Raw genomic sequence first — 16,633 nt, forward strand, 5'->3', positions numbered from 1 at the left:
CAAGAAGCCCACATAAACAATGAAGAAAATATGAAGAATAAAGTGGTGCCTCATCCCTAAGCTTTGTTCTCTTCTTTAATCAGACATAGTGACACATGTAAACACAAAGTCCAGCCATAGCATCAAGGGCTACTGCCATCATTTAAGAAGACAGCCAACGCTGGACCTCTACAACTCGTCGAGCTTCCCATGTGAGTCATAGCACATTCCCGACATGAATTTCTGGCCGATTTGGCTCTAAGACACGGAGTTACACCACTAATCTCTCCTCTGGCCATTCGCTCCTGACATCGACCGAGCGCTTAAGCCATTATTTTAAACCCTGCAACCATGGGTGATCAATTTCACGCATTCGCTTTATCAGAAAGCTGGAAAAATCTCCTCGCTCTCTCTATTCATCTTATTCTGTCCTCGCTCACCTTCTCGTGTTTAAATGATCAGGGCTTCCAAGTAAACCTGCAGGCTGTTACATTGACAAACACAGGAAACACAGCGAGGAAAAAATAAATGACTGTGTAAATGTCATACGAGCTAGAATGGAAATTTGCGGGCATATAAGCCTCACAGTATTAAAGTAGCCTTGGTATCAAAGTAGTTGATATTTATACCGACAACTTTGCATTCAGGGTAAGCAGAAAATAACACCCATGAAGTTCAAAATGACCAATTTGATTGGTTTATTAGGAGAGAGGATGAGTTGGAATGTTCTACTGCACAGATGTCTCCCACTCAATGGATCACGTCCCCTGGCATGACTGCCTAACAATTACCCCTCCATCTTCATGTTTTTATAACCCCTACAAAGTGAACTCATCCATCTGTTTGTGCATTTAAAATCAGACTTAATTCTCCTCAATCTGTCATGAAGACAAAGTTTGTGCCGAACATTTGATGATTGTCACACTATTGTACTTTTCCATATTAAAGTATTAGGTTCATGTCTAGCCTTTTAAACCTGTTGTGCTTGTGCAATGATCCCCACATTATCTAAAGCCTATTCATAAACAGTGACAGTGAAAAAAATGATGTTGTCAACACCCATTATATGCTCAGGCGATAAAAACACAAAAAAAGTCAAATGGTTCATTCGGCAGTGTGTGTGTGTGTGTGTGTGTGTGCGTTAAGGGACCGTATAATGTGCAACCATAAGATGTTCCATGTTAGTATAATCATAGCACCAATTTCAGTAATTTTTCTTCAGTTCCCAGAAATTTACATTAGAACGACTGATGCTGCTTTTCACGTTAAGGTTTTGTTGTTTTTAACATTCCATTCGTTGATATAGATAAGAGCAATAAAAACTCTGAACAAACACCGACTACTACAGTACTCACTTCAGTATCGATTATTGCGACTCTACTTGGTATTACATAGTCCTACAGTCTGGATTGTACACTTGATGGACATCTAGTGGATCTCCAGCGTGTGAGATTTGGCAAACAAATAGGGGTTGGGTAATGTGTCCTTCCCCAGGCCTCCCGTGGGTGGCGTGATGCTGGCTGTGTGGTGGAGCTGGAAACAGGCTGGTGTGAGTGGCCATGCCCATCTGTTGCTTTCTCTTTGGGGAACTGGCAGACGTCCGGGGTAGGTAGGGTCATCCTGGGATGTAAAATGGGACTGATTTCCACCTCAGTGAAGTTATTAATATGTGGTCAGAATTTTAGCGCCAGGAAACAAAAAAAAAGAAAGAAAAATGTTCTTGTACATCAACAGTCTCAACTTTATCTTTGTTTTTTAATAATCTCATTTCTTTTTTTAGGTATCCTGTATTTGCACAATGCATCCTACATGAGTATCGTTTTGAACTACTCCATTTCTGCTCTTATTCATTTTTGGGACTCACAGGCTTGGGCTCCGTCTTATTTCTCTCCGTTTCCAGGTTCATTCTGCAGATGGTAGAAGGTTTCTGGACAACTGAGGACAGACTGAGGGAGGTGAGAGTAGAGGGAGAGGAAGGGGAGGAAGAGGAAGTGGGTGAGGTTGGGGATGGAGGAGATCGGCCGTTGGGGATGGGAAGGGTTGAGGAGGTGAATTTTTGCTCTCGTTGTAAACGGTGTTGTCTGACAGTAGAGGAGAGGAGCAGGCCCTCGGCTGAGAGGTTGGATGCTGAAAGGCTTGCCAGCAGCGCTTTTGCCTTGTTGGAAGAGGCCGTCAGGGAGGACATCACCCCCTCCTGTGGGTACTCACGAAGCCTGGAGGGCAGTTGGCCGGAGAAGCTGGCAGCCCTGGAGCTTGCGAGGAGTAATTCTGTGGCTCGGGCTCTGCTGACGTTTAGGCTCATAGCCTGCGGGATGGGCGGTGAGGTCAAAGGGGGAGAAGAGTGGGTAGAGAAGAAAAAAGTAAAAGACATTTGTGGAGGTGTTTATGATTTTGTCTTCTTACGCATTAACTTCAACAATCTCAAAACTGAAAGGTTGATGAGTTTCTGGTGAACATGACAGCTGGATGATGTCACAATGTTGGTTTCTCAAATGTGTATAGGACTATAGTTGGGAGGAGAGGGAACCAGTATTGTGGGTTTCAGTCAGGAGATGCTGATGGAGAAGTGTTGGTGGACAAGCCTTGGTCAGGTTGTTTCGGGGTCGTTCACTGCTGCTCACTGGATCGTGGGGTCAGATGTGAACGTGGCCATGGTGGCGCAGGGAGCACATCGGGTCGACGGCCGATGGCAGGTAGCAGCACAAAAGAGGAAAATGTAAGAGGGAGGAGAGGATGGGGAGATGAAAACAAACACAGGACAACATTATTCAGGTTAGGATTTTCATGCATGATGCTAGCCTGCTAAACAACACTGTGGATTTCAGTACATAAGAGCAAATCCACATCTACCTTCACTGTAAAAATAAAGGCTCAACTAAAAATTTTAATAAAGAAGTATGAAATTCTGTGCTATTAACACAAATGACCAAAACTTACACATGTTGTGTTATTTTATATACTAAAATATATTTAAAGGGCCGCTAATCCAGAAAATACACTTTTAAATGTTGTTGAAACATAATTGTTAGTCATGTGATGGACTCTGTTGTCTCCGCCTCATTGATTTGTACACTGTCCACCATTGTTTTCATGCTGGACTACCTACTTGTGAGCTACAAGAATGTTTTTAAACAAACATGGTTTTTGTTGTTGGATGCAAGACTGAACATAAATCTTCATTTACTCCCGACAGTCGAGCCTCCGAAGACCGTGTGCATAAGTTAAATTTTTCAATGGACATCAGGTGAATTCACTTTACATTGGGATGCTTCACAAACGCATGTTAGTAAAATGCTGGATTCAAAATGGGTCATGTTTTCGGTTTTTAAACATATGACCCAATTGTCCTGTGTATTGTCGCTTATGAAAAACTTATGAAATGCGTTTGTGCATTCCCTCATAGAGAGCATGTTTTCCGTTTTTATAGGGCCCTATATTAAAACAAACGCAGACTGGAAGTTAACTGCAGCTCAGGCGCGCGCGTCAGATGAAACTATCTATAAAATGAAATCCAGCATGATTCCATATTACTCACTTGGTACACAAGACACAAGGTTGGGAATTATTGCACAAGATGATTATGAATAGACACCAGAGACTGACCACTCACCAGAATCTTGGTCTAGTGAGCATATACACATTTCCATTACCCTCCGTCAACCCCACACACACACTCTTTGGGTCTCCCTGTAGGACAGCGTGTGACTTAGACATTTCAAATATACAATAAGAGTTCCACAGAAACCCACTCAAACTTGAATCAGTTGGTGAGAAAGACAGATGGACAGCACAAGAGAGTGAAGAGGACAGAGACATGGTGAAGAGAGTCCAGAGAGCCCAGTTCTTTCCTCCTGAAGTGCCAATTATTCCACCCTGATTGAGCAGAAAAAGACTCTCCATCTCTCTCACCCCAATCTCTCTTTCCTTTAACCTTATCCCTCACTCTTATTCCCCCTTTCCTTCTTTTCTAAAACTGCGGGTCCACGCCTTTTCACCAAGCCTTATCAAAAGCCCCTGGAGAAGACAAACGTGGCTGGAGACTTAAATAGATTCTGCAATTGCACACTCAAAATAAACACATTTCCCACTTGGTCATTTTCTCAGCTTTTCTGAAATTGAAAAGCATATAGGTCTAGCTTTGTTTTGAATCATACATAAAATGAAAATATTTCTAATGGAGTGTGTTATACACAAATAAATAAAACGGAGCAAAGAGGCTGAAAGTTCAAAGTTCGGACTGAAATGCTTTCTAGACCTGGAGGGAATAAATGAACACCCGTCAGTGAACTAAAGCACTGTTGAGGTTCATTAAATACAATTCATAGGTTCTGGGACAAAATCAAATGGCTATTAAAAGGCCCCCCACGTTGAGTCATTAAACATTAATAAAAGCGAATCCAAATCCAAACTGTACTGTGTTTATAGGGATTGTAAATCAACATACACATCATGGACAAAATTACTAGGACACCCCTTCTAATACACATGTTTATCTTTTCCAGTAATTCCAATCTAAACAAATATTAATGCTATACCATACAATGCAACAGTTTGAGAAGGGTCTTTTTCTGTTTTGGAATGACAGTACCCCTGTGCATCAAGTCATGGATGGGTTTATGTGGTGAAAGGTGTCTAGCTGAATTTAGGTTTAGGGCACACTCGACTGAATCAATCATTTCTTTTTTAATCTGGCTTTGTACTGGACATTTTCATTTGGGAATAGAAAGAGTCTTGCTCGATGTGTTGCTATATAATTAGAAGCACATAATTCTCTCGAATATCAGCATATGCTGCAGCAATAAGATTTGTGCTCACGGAAATGAATAATGTACTCAAGCCTGTTCATTATAAGGGAGAGTCTCAAAACTTTTGTCCATATAGTGTATAACACGTGAAGAGACAGATTATCTTTTAAAGAGGAACACATGAATCAATACAAAACAAATCTATTCACATTTAGTCTGATGAAGACAAGGAAAAAGAATAGGAAGAAAATTCATCCAAGTGTGACTGTGTCTTTGTGGAGCAATGATGTGTTGATTTAGTTTTCATCATTGTAGGCAGCCGGGGAGAACAAAAACATTTTAGAAAGCAGACTGGAGGAGAAAACTAAATCAAATGTGGACAAGACCAACAGGCGCAGTAAAAAGCCAAGCAAACAGGAAAGCACAAATGAAACGCTAAAGGACTAGTTAAAATATGCGCATATACTGTATATGTTATATACTGTATATGTGCTCCTATGAGGGTTAAGAGAAAGGAGGCGTATAGCATCCACTTATAAAGAAAATAATGAATGGTTGTGCGGAAAAGATTAAAGCAACACCCTATTCAGTTTAACACAAGTGCCTATAACAGTAGATACACTCATCTGTAATTATAGTTGCAGTGAACTCTCTGATCTCTCTCTCTCTTGCCAATATCTGCCTCTGTGTTCCTTCTGAGGAGGATTTTCTTTTCTAATATTCATGGCCTGTTGAACAGGGGCCAGACTATTAAACACAGAGTGAAGAGATTTAGAGAACATCAGCATATCTAACTTCTCCTTACCTACAGCGCAGAGGCCCTCAGCTGTCCGTGTGTGTGTGGCTTCATACCTCTAATCCGTCGCTCAAACCCTCCCTGTGTCTCTTTCACCGCTCTAGCGTTCTGGCGCTCACGTTTTCATGTTTCCTCTCCCCACTACTCCCGAGCTGGCTTCCTCTCCGCTTTCTTTGTTCTGTTAGGGAGTTTTAAGTGCACTTTATAGTCCCAAATGCTCTGTGATTGACACAGCGATTCAGCTCTTTTCAAAGGGCCTCTCCCGGCGCTGCTAGAAAGTTTTCTCCCTGCCTCGCCTCATTTGTGACTAACGCACACAGACGGTGTTTGTTGTAACTCGCGCATCCCTCCTGTGAGTGTCGGCCTGTGCTGTGGGGTGTTATTGAAATACCTTCAGACGTTTCGAAACTGTTTCAACCGGATAATAATGCTTGAAGGTTTCAACTGAAATATGTTAATACTGTGTAATTAAACACAAAGACAAGACTGCATTAAGACCAGACTCAGACAGACGGACAGACAGACACACACTCATACCTGCTGTTGGCCCACGCTCTTAAGGAAGTCATCTCTCTGTTTGCTTGTTTTGTTTTTATCTGATCCACTTTGCTGCAGATGCTTCAGACGAGACAACGCCTTACCACCGCCGGTCTGAGACAGAGAAGAGAGGGGAGACAGATGTTCTGTGTGTGTTTTGTCATATTTCCAAAGTCCCATCCATTTCCGGCAATGTATTTGCTAACTTTCAGAGGAAGTGCAGGAGAAATTGTGTTCAAGACAGACAGGTTTACAGTGGGGGGTTTCAACAGAATGCATGCAAACTCTGACCATCTGTTTCAGCCTTTCTCAGACACATACAGTATGTACCTGTAACCTCTGTGTAAACAATTCAGAATTACTCTTTTTCCTTGACAAAAAATTGCTCCAAAGTATTGCTCCAAAACTATCAATTTATTTGTTCTTTAAAACACAGAGAAAGATAGTTGGAAGAATACTTGTAACCAAACAGTTCTTGGCCACCATTGACTACCATAGTAGGAAAATTTACACTGTTTGCTGTGAATTCTTTTTTTTTCTAGTATGGTAGTCAATGGGGTCCAATAACTGTTTGGTAACAAGCATTCTTCCAAATACCTTTCTCTGTGTTTAACAGACAAAATAAATTGATAGTTTTGGAACAACTCAAAAGTGATGTCGACAGAAGTTTTATTTTTAAGTCCCATTGAGTTTAATGCACAACAATGTGTAAAAGAACATGACGCCTCAAGTCAGGTTCAATCTGCCTCAAAAAACACAAGCAATAGCAAACAAAACTGAGGGTTCGAAACCAACAACATAGTAGTTAGGATGAATGATGCAATGCTGGCTTGCGTACAGCTGCGTGGGCAGCTCGCTGCAGTGGAAAACACAAGCGATATCATCCGATTCCTTCCTTGCTGTCACTCACGGAGATCAGCCCTGTTCTCAGAGGGGCTGAGTAATACACATGACGTCTGGTGGGGTGCTGCTTCATAGCGCACTCACTCAGAGCTGTTTTTACCCTGACATGTACTCTCCAAAGACGAGCGTGACTACCAGAGACAAATGCGAGAGCATGAAATGCTGCATAATGGATGCTACAAGATCATACTTGTGAACATGATCCTTACAAACTTTTGAAAATTAGTAAAATGCTTGATTTTTGGAAAGATTTTTTTTTTGTTGCTAAATGAAACGATCGAAGAAAATAGAAAAATCTCCAAGATCTACTGCTGGGACGGAGGTGGGAGGAACATACGCAGCACCCTTTTTTAGTTACCCTGAAAGTGCCTGAAGCACAACCTCATTTTATACACCACAAAAAATAGTTTTAATGTCCACATACTAGAGAAAGTAAAGACAGGAGGAAGTAATCGAATTGCATAGTAATTTTAGAAGAAAGAAGAGCAGTCTAGAAAGAAAGCGAAAGAAACTACAGAATTTATTGTGTGCGAAAGATACAATAACAAGTTTTTTTTTCTACAAAGTACAAACATCAGCTTCCTGGAGGCAAATAATTCATCAAAGTATTTGCAAAGACAGCATAAACAGATTTTCTAGTCGAAACACCCAAGGGAATAGACCAAAGACCTTCCACCGAGAAGAGAAAGAGAAAAAGCTTCAGATGTAAATAACAGAAGCAGAGACTGACGGCTGGATTGAACCTTGACTGTCGGTGTTCTGATGTGGGAAGGTTTGGGTGGTACGGGAGGTCTGTTTATTTCTCCTCCCTCTCCGGAGTTCTCTGCTGTGAGTTGAGTTTTTTTGGAACTGTTGACAGTGGAGGATCCCCGTGTTTGGGCAGAGGTGGGGATGATGTCCCCTGTGCTAGGGTCAGTGCTGAATTCCATCAGGCTGAGCTCCAGTTCTCGAATGGTTTCCTCCAGACTGTCCAGACGACGGTAGGTGCTGTGGCAGATGTCTTCTTTTTCCCCTCCAACGCCTTGGGTGCGTATCACACCGATGCAGGACGTCTCCGAGGGGCCGTTTTCTTGCAAGACTGACAATGTAGTTTCCGACTTTTGGCTGAGTGTCTCAGGCCTCTGATCCCTCATTTGCTCGTCTCTCGTCTCTCTCTCCGCCTCGAGAGAATCCTGAACCCTTGGCTCTCTTTTCAACGGCTGTTTAATTGCTCTCTCCCTTGTTAAGGGCGGCCAGGATTGGGTCACGTCTCCTACAGGAGCCTGCCTCGTCTGGGACTCCCTCTGGGCCACATTCAAGTCTTGTATTGGAGAGACTTTTTGGCTGGTTGCCAGGTCTTGTTTCCATAGCAACAGACTGGGGGTCCTCACAATGTGGCTGAAGTAACTTACTTTAATGTCACTTCCAGAGTTATTGTCGTTTATCGGCTGCGTGCCGTCCGACATTTGCTGTTCCGTAGACATCCCAGCCTCTGCCGAGTCTTCAGAAGGGGATGTGGGAAGGGAGTTACATTCGGTCAATACTATCTGAGGTACCGGAGCAGGAGATGGTCCACTCTGCATCTGCAGTATAGAAGCAGGATTTATACGTATAATTAATTTCTCAATGTGACTCATGGGTGTTGCTTCAGCTTCGGCACGTTTATGCCCCATGGGCTGATTTATATTAAATATTTTTTTATAGTTCTTTTTTGGTTACATGAAGGGCACATTTAATCTTGGAAACTGTGCCTTATCCTTTTTTGTGTGGAATTTGTAGTGTAGTTGTAACTGGGTAAAATTGTGCAACATGTGATAATTATTTTGTATTATGTGAACCTCAGGACTCAAGGAGTCTAGCTGTAAAATTATCTTCAGACATTGTGTGAAATGAACTCACCAAAGAGTCCTCTGTGAAATCACTGGACTGATCATGTAAATCACGCTGAGATGCAGTCAGCTGCTGGTATAAAAACATGTGTAGCGTGACATTCAAAAAATACAAACTTATACAGAAAACACACACAAATGCACACGTTCACACTTAAATAAAAGTATAAAAGTCAATTATTCACCCTAATGTGGTTCAAAACCTGTGCAGTGTGTTACACTTTTCTGTGGAACACAAAATATGAGAAATGTCTCCACAATGGATGTCAATGTTGTCATTTGGTTATCAACATTCTTTAAAATATCTTCTTTTGTGTTCTGCAGGAGAAAGAAGGTCAGGTTTGATATGACATGAGGGTGAGTAAATGAATGGATTTTCATTTTCTTGGGTGAACTAACACTTTAGTCATGAAAGTGGTTTACCTCTCTACTCAAATTAAAGACCACCATTAAGACGAATTCATGGTGTGAAGTGTGTGACACTCCATATACCATATAAAGTAAAACATCCTTTAGAATTCAACATACACTCCCACAAAAAACATGCACTGGCAGGTGTACAGTTTGTGTGGTGGTAAGTGATCTAAGAGCATCTTCAGGCCTTCAGGTTGAGTGCAGTGACAGTTTGGTGTCTATATCTATGACTATAGTCTTTAAGGGACACACTGAAAATTGGAAGCAAACTCGTGCCTGTGTGTATGAGTGTACACTAGCAGTCCACACTAGCTTGCAGAAGGGGCTGTTACCTGTCCAGCTGAGGGCACATAGGGGAACACCTGTAAACTAGAGGGTGGAAGGTTTTTCCTGGGAGAGGGCCGGGGGAGATGGGGAGCCAGATATCGCTCAAAGAGCTGAGCTCACCGGAAGATTGAAAAGCATGAATAAAAATACAGCATGAACAATTTTAGATACATTTCAAAATTTCTGCATCAAGCCATTTAATCTAGATAAAGGGGTGGGGCATATCCCACCATCATTCCAACACACTGCACCTTCTAACACGTTAAGGTTATTATTGAGTTAATGACATTGCTATATCTGTGTTATTATTGTGTGAGACATGGGTTTGTTTGAGATTCATTAGCTTCATTTGGTTTGAGAGAGAGGCCGTCATGATGTCACGGCGGCCTCCACAGGTCTCCACCGGGGTTTCAACAGACATGCAGAATAGGAGACATCTGCTTGCTTACCCTGTCATCCACTCAACCAGGAGAGCAAAATCTGTCCGCTTGTTGGTGTTAATGAGCCCTGCAGTCTGTGTAAGAATGTGTAGCTTCCCTGAAGCAAGTCAAGCAGGTTGAAAATCAACACAAGCACAGATTAAGTGCTGTCCCTCAGCAGTGACCCCCAGCTACCAGAGCTTTAAATTTAAACTGGGACGCGAAGAATGGAAGAATTTAACCTTTCTAACAATAAATCATCTTATATTGAGATTTGACAAGCCTTAAAGTTCACACAAAAATGAAAATTAAGTCATTTACTCAACCTTTGTAATCTCAAACCTGTATGACTTTCTTTCTTCTGCAGAATACAAAAGAAGATATGCTGAATAATGTTGAACAACGGCGGTACCCATTGACTTCCATTGGCTTTGTGTCCATACAATAGAAGTGAATGGGGGCCAGTGCTGTTAGGTTACCAACATTATTCGAAATATCTTCTTTTGTGTGCTGCACAAGAGGTTAAGTAAATGGTGAGGGTGAGTGTTCCCTGTGTATGTTGAAATGTTTTCATAAGAGATAATGGACAGTTAGCTGCTCATTACAACAAAATAAATCCTGCCAGGACTAAGCAGAGTTTCATTTGCGAAACGCAGGTTGTTTGCACATTACTTTATAACATGGCTACTAAACAAATAAATAAGTAAATAAACGCAAATGAAAGATTGATTTAAGTTATCTGAAATTATTTGGTGACAAGAGAATGACTTGAGTGCTATAAGAAGCATAATTGGAAAGGACAAAGGAACTGGTTGTCAGGGACAACCAACAATCATCCATGCAGCTTAATGGTCATTACAGAAAAGTATCTGACCGTGGAATGATATGATTGACCAATTAGAATTGGGTATTCCAGCTGGACCTATATATAATAAGCTTATTGGCTCTACATATAGCTACTGTATATTAGTCACAACCCGTATCACACAATGTACTCGCCAGTGCTCAACCAACAGCAAGACAACACTTCACATGAGCTCTGCAAAAGACTCTAACCACTAATTTAAGCGTAATTGGTCATAAGCCAAAGAGCACAGAACGAAATTCAGATCTCCTGCCTGTTAATGTGTACTTAATGAATGAGCGAACCAGCCAGCCGGTAGCTCCCACCAATGTGTGCGTATGTGTGAAGATAATTGTAATGCTCAGTGGGTGTGCAGCAGCCACATCTGGTCCTCTTGACATATGGACATTAATCACAACATTAACACTTTTCCTGTTAGGGAAAATCTCATGTGTCTCCTCAGGTAAGATATGTGCTCACCTCCAGCTCAGATGCTAACTTCTCCTCATCGCCATCTTCTCTCTCTCCTCCAACGAAGGTTGGGGGAGTTGAGGCCGGCCGGGGGGCTTCAGATATACTTCTTCTCAATTTCACGTGAGGCTTTTGAGACTCGGTCTCCTCTGATTCGGCTTTCTGTGTAAACATGTTAGAGAGGAAGATCTTGATGTGGTATGTAGCAAGATTGGCCTAAAAGTTATTGGAAAAAATGTAAACGAAACGATAAACACAATGTTGTAAGTTATACAGAAAGAAGTTTTATGCTCTAAAATTATAATAATAAATAAATAATTATTATAATAATAAAAAAATAAAATAAATTAATCTTATATAGCAACATAATAAATAAACCAATAAATAATAAAATGAGAAGAACATTAAACAAAATGGCTCAAATCTAACTAAAATGAACATAAAAACAACAGAATCTGAAAATAGAAACTAATTTGAAATATGAATAAAAATAAACGAAACTAAAAACAAAACTAGAATAACTCTGGTATGTATATGTAATGAAATGTTAACCCAGACTAAAAAAACAAGCAGTAAAACAATACAAAAAAATAATGTATTAAAATAGAAAAAATTTGGAAAATCAGTTGAAAAAAAGAAAGAGACAAAAATAATAATTTTGTCACCATTTACTTGCTCTCGAGTTGTTCCAAATCGGTTTAAATCTCTTTGTTGTGATGAACACAGAGAAAGATATTTGGAAGAATGCTTGTAACTTAACCATTCTTGGCCACCATTGACTTGCATAGTAGGAAAATAAACAATGGTAGTCAAAAGTGCTCCAGAACTGTTTGCTTCTCTACATTCTTCAAAATATCTTCATTTGTGTTCAACAGAACAAAGAAATCTACAAAGATTTATTTCTTACTATGGTTAGTAATCTTGACCACGCAGAAATTAATAACAGTCATTAAATCTTAATCTAAAGTAATCACAAGAAAATCTCTTGAAACCAACAGAATTTCCCTCAGGTCTGACCCACAAGTGATTTATAACCATGGCAACAGCAAAGCGATAACGGAAATGTCAACCATGACTTATACACCGGCAAACACAGAAGACTTTTATGACATGCCTGACATTACAAAGACCCTACACCAAAATCCCAAATAAAAGTGAGGTCAAGTGTCTATCTCTTAGAGCACCAGTTTGCATGCGTGTGTGCATGATCGCGTGAATACACCTAAAAATACATGTGCACGCATAAATAACACGTGCCCAATCATTTGTATGTGTAAATCACCTTTATACTCTTCCCGGGAACAATGGACTCTCCGCTGCGTGTAGTAATTCCGGGTGAGGAGGGGAAGCTCCGGCGGGGAGGAGGAGGAGGTGGAGATTTGGAGGGCTTCTCCGTTCTGTATCTGGCGACCGTCAGCTCATCCGAGCCCCGTCTGGACCCTCCGTCTTTACTGGAGAGTTTATGCTGAGGTTTATTAGGCCTGTGTTCGGGTGTGGCATTGGCGTTAGTAGGGCTCTGGTTCTGATATTGGTTCTGGTTTTGGTTTTGAGCGGGTTTGATCTGCTTGGCAGCAAAGTCCAAGTCTGGAATGGCCTTCATGAGCTCAGCCTGAGTCTCCTCCAGGAGTCGATTAATGTCCTGAGCACTGTACTGTGTAAGACTCGCTCTCTTTTCTTCCCAGTCCCTCTCTGCTGCCTAAAGACAAACACACACATGACATTTAACAACAAATCAATGCCTATATAAGCAATATTTCTAGAATGAAAAAGTTTTACACCACAAGACACATTTAAACATACATATAAACAGTTAATGTGATCATTCCTCACCAGTCTCACTTCCACCGATGAAGCTTTATCAGACCCTCGACCTCCTAGCTCCTCCAGGCCCCGCCCCTTTAATGACCCCACCCCGTGAGAATCTTTCTCACGTTGTGCAGAAGGGTTAGAGTGGGTGTGGCTGTGGCTGTGGGCGTGGCTTTGACCAGAATGAGGGCTCCAGTTAGCCAGACTGGTTTCATTCAGGTTCAGAGGTGGGCTCGTGGGAATCTCAAAATCGGTGCTCTTCCTAAACTCCTCCCCTAGTTTAGGGGAGGGGCTAGAATACTCATCAAGGGTTTTCCACACACCCTCATTCACCTGCCTGCGTAAACCAATAAACATCCATCAAAACCATGCAGAAACCAGTCGAAGGTGAATGAAATTAGATACAGTTTGGATGTGTGGGTGTGTTAAAAGCATTGTGGGCGGTCGGAGAGTGTTTGTTTACCTCCTCAGCGTGTTAAGAGTGTCTGTGATGGATCTGCAGCGTTTCAGAAGGGCATCCAGCCTGTGCGGTTCCTCTTTCAAGAACTTCACAGCTTCCACTTCCACTCTCAAAACCACCCGCATTTTACTCTGCAGTCCAGGGAATTGATCTGAATGAGAGACAGAAGCAGAAAAACACACGGGTGAAGAAGTGACAGAGAGTCAATGAGAGCTGACGTTTAAGTGTGTGTGCGTAGTTTGTGTCTCACTCTTCAGCTCTGTGAGAGTCTCTCCAAGTTTCCTCAGCAGTGAGGTCTTCTCCTCCAGCTCCTGCACGGTCACGTGCCGGTGATTGATAGATATCTCCTTCTGGATTTCTTCCACTGACTTTTCTAGATCACTGTTAACACAAGCATCATCTCATGACTTTCTTTCGTAAACCTTAGAAAATAAGGCATTAACAAAAATGTACCCCTGTGTAAGCAATGCTGATGTTCACACATTTCGATGGTTCAGAAATGTCAGTATGAAAAATCCAAAGCCCACCTCCCTGTGCCGCAGCGTCAGGGCATATCTGAATAAGTGTCAGTACAGCGGGATGTGTAAAAACATAATGACTGAGACGCAGTGCAAGTCTTTACACTCAAAATCCAATTTAACCACGTCAAATAAATCCACCCCCTGCCAATAGTTTGTTACAACAGCACCCGCTAATAATTAAATCACATCAACTGGCTGTTAGCTATACTTAATAACCACCATAAATAAAAACCAACACAACCGATCTAGCGGAGAGCTGAAGAGGTGGATTTAGTCACCCCTGCTGCTTTTAATTGGTACAAAATAAATCAATGAGATTTGCATCACATCAAATGGTAAGGCTATGTGTGTGTATATAAGACGCACTGTAGTTGCTGTATTATAAGTTCCTCTTCGTTGAGATATTTGAGTCTCTCCTCTTCCACCAACAGGCGTTGTCTCTGTAGAGGGTCTTCCTGTTTCCTCAGGGCATCAGAGAGACGTAGAGTGAGCTCCATCTCTGTTCTCTTTAACAGACTGCGTATGGAGTCCTGGTTCTGCAACTACACACATACACACACACATTGTAAGAATGACCCGTTATTGCTGTGACTTACAAAAGTTGGATATGTTCCTGGGCTGTCATGATATAAAAATCTTCCTTCATTGTAATCATGGCCAAAATAATTCACGATGAATCAAGTTTTATTTACAAAGTTAGGGAGGAGCACGTCAGATAAGCATCTTAAACTATCAAAGGTGGACCAACCCATCAGGGGTATAATTCCCAGACAGTTTCCTAGCATCCCTCACACATCCCCACACTTAAAATCTCTTACTCTGGGTTATGCATAACCTTTCCCTATCTATTATATGTAAGTGTGAACACGTGAATGACATTATCATGAAATCTAAAGCAACATCATGTTAAGAAACAAATGATGCCATCAGTCAAAGATCACTTTTATTTTGTGTATTGTCTTTTGTTTAAGTCAATGAAACACAACCAAAATACAAATATACGGCAGAAAAAGACGTTTGTAATCATAGTGACTCTTTATTTGAATGAATTTACGATATTGCGATATGTTTATCATATCACGGTTATTGGCAGTACAGGTAAATTATGACACTCATAGTTGACATCCTTCACTGTTCAAGAACAGCAAACATTTCAACCACCCACTGCCTTTCAAAGATGAGGTTTAAAATGGTAGTTCACCCCAAAATAATTTAGCCCCCTTATTGTCTATTCACAATTCACCAGTTGCATTTCACAAGTCATATTGCTTTTTTGTATGAAGCACAGAATTAGAAGTTCTCGCCGTTCTTTTTTAATTCAACAAAAGTGGAAAGGGACATCAGTGTTCCTGTAGCTCAATTGACAGAGCTGTGTCAGAGGTACAAAGGATTCCTAGGGAACATGAATACTGATAAAACATATAGACTCAATATCCTGTAAGTAGCTTTAGATAAAATCTGCCAAAGGCATGAATGTAATGAATATTAATGTGAGAAGAACATAGTAATGTTTTAGACATATATGACCCTTGACAAAAAAAGTTTTTTTGGTCAATTTTTGGAAATTAAGATTTTTACATCATCTTAAAACTTTGTATTGATGTATGGGGTTGTTAGGATAGGACAATAACTGGGATAAGATACAGCCGTTTAAAACTCTGTAATCAGGAGCACTGTAGCAGGCCATCCTCTCACAAAAATAAAGTTTTTATATATTTTGGGTAGGACATTTACAAAATATCTTCATGGAAAATGATCTTTACTTAATGTCCTGATGATTTTTGGCATAAATGAAAAATCTATCAATTTGACTCACGCAATATATTTTTGTCTTTTACCAAAAAAAGTAAAGTAAATTTACATGCTACTTTAGGCTTGAATAAAAATGTCACCAAGTTTTAGCCTCATGGCATCATAAGTGAATGGGACTTTCTTCTTGAGGAATATTGCAGGTGAAATTTATAACACCACGTATACTTTTACTTCCAAGGGTAGAATGGGAGTGAACGGGGAGCATTTTTTGAAGCTCCAAAAAGTTTATACATTGATCAAAGTACAGCTCGACATGTCCGTGGTCTTAACAAAGGTCAGAAAATTCAGTATTACTACTGTAATAATGAAAATGCTTCCTACATGGTAATCACCACGCTTACCAGCAGGAATAGAAATGTCAATGTATATCATAATGCGATAATTTATTTTATAATTTTACTAACTACGCCTAAATGTAAGTAAAGCTGATTTGCAACAATGGCAAAAGCAATATGTAAATATAATTGAATTGACTTGAATTTTTTTCTGAATAATCCCCTTAAAGTCCCAGTGAAATAAAAAAAATACAATATACATTTTTTCATGAAATATTGCAGCGTTTAGTGTAGATAGTTTACCAATGTAGGTCATTTTCGTTTCAAAATTTGTGTGCCCTCATAATCTGAAGTTAAAATCTGAAAATGCCCTTCCTTCCTGTAATGACTTTCCATCTTAAATGACGTATGCTAGACAGTTTGGGAGGAGCATCCGTTAACTCCTCCCCTTCAACT

The 16,633-nt window shown here is 40.7% G+C and overlaps 1 protein-coding gene across 1 annotated transcript in view; it reads right to left on the reverse strand.

The window, feature by feature from the left end:
- Positions 1–6,051: 6,051 nt before the first annotated feature.
- srcin1a (SRC kinase signaling inhibitor 1a) overlaps positions 6,052–16,633 on the reverse strand; it is a gene marked incomplete at both ends in the record, with an annotated part of 46,680 nt that continues 36,098 nt past the window's right edge. The window contains 7 exons of the mRNA XM_079456483.1: positions 6,052–6,171; positions 11,313–11,465; positions 12,586–12,999; positions 13,134–13,446; positions 13,573–13,720; positions 13,820–13,950; positions 14,457–14,632. Coding sequence (XP_079312609.1) covers positions 6,052–6,171; positions 11,313–11,465; positions 12,586–12,999; positions 13,134–13,446; positions 13,573–13,720; positions 13,820–13,950; positions 14,457–14,632 — 1,455 coding nt within the window. The remainder of the gene's footprint in view (positions 6,172–11,312; positions 11,466–12,585; positions 13,000–13,133; positions 13,447–13,572; positions 13,721–13,819; positions 13,951–14,456; positions 14,633–16,633) is intronic.

Source organism: Barbatula barbatula (assembly GCF_947034865.1).
Source record: "Barbatula barbatula genome assembly, chromosome: 5".
Classification (NCBI taxonomy): Eukaryota; Metazoa; Chordata; class Actinopteri; order Cypriniformes; family Nemacheilidae; genus Barbatula; species Barbatula barbatula.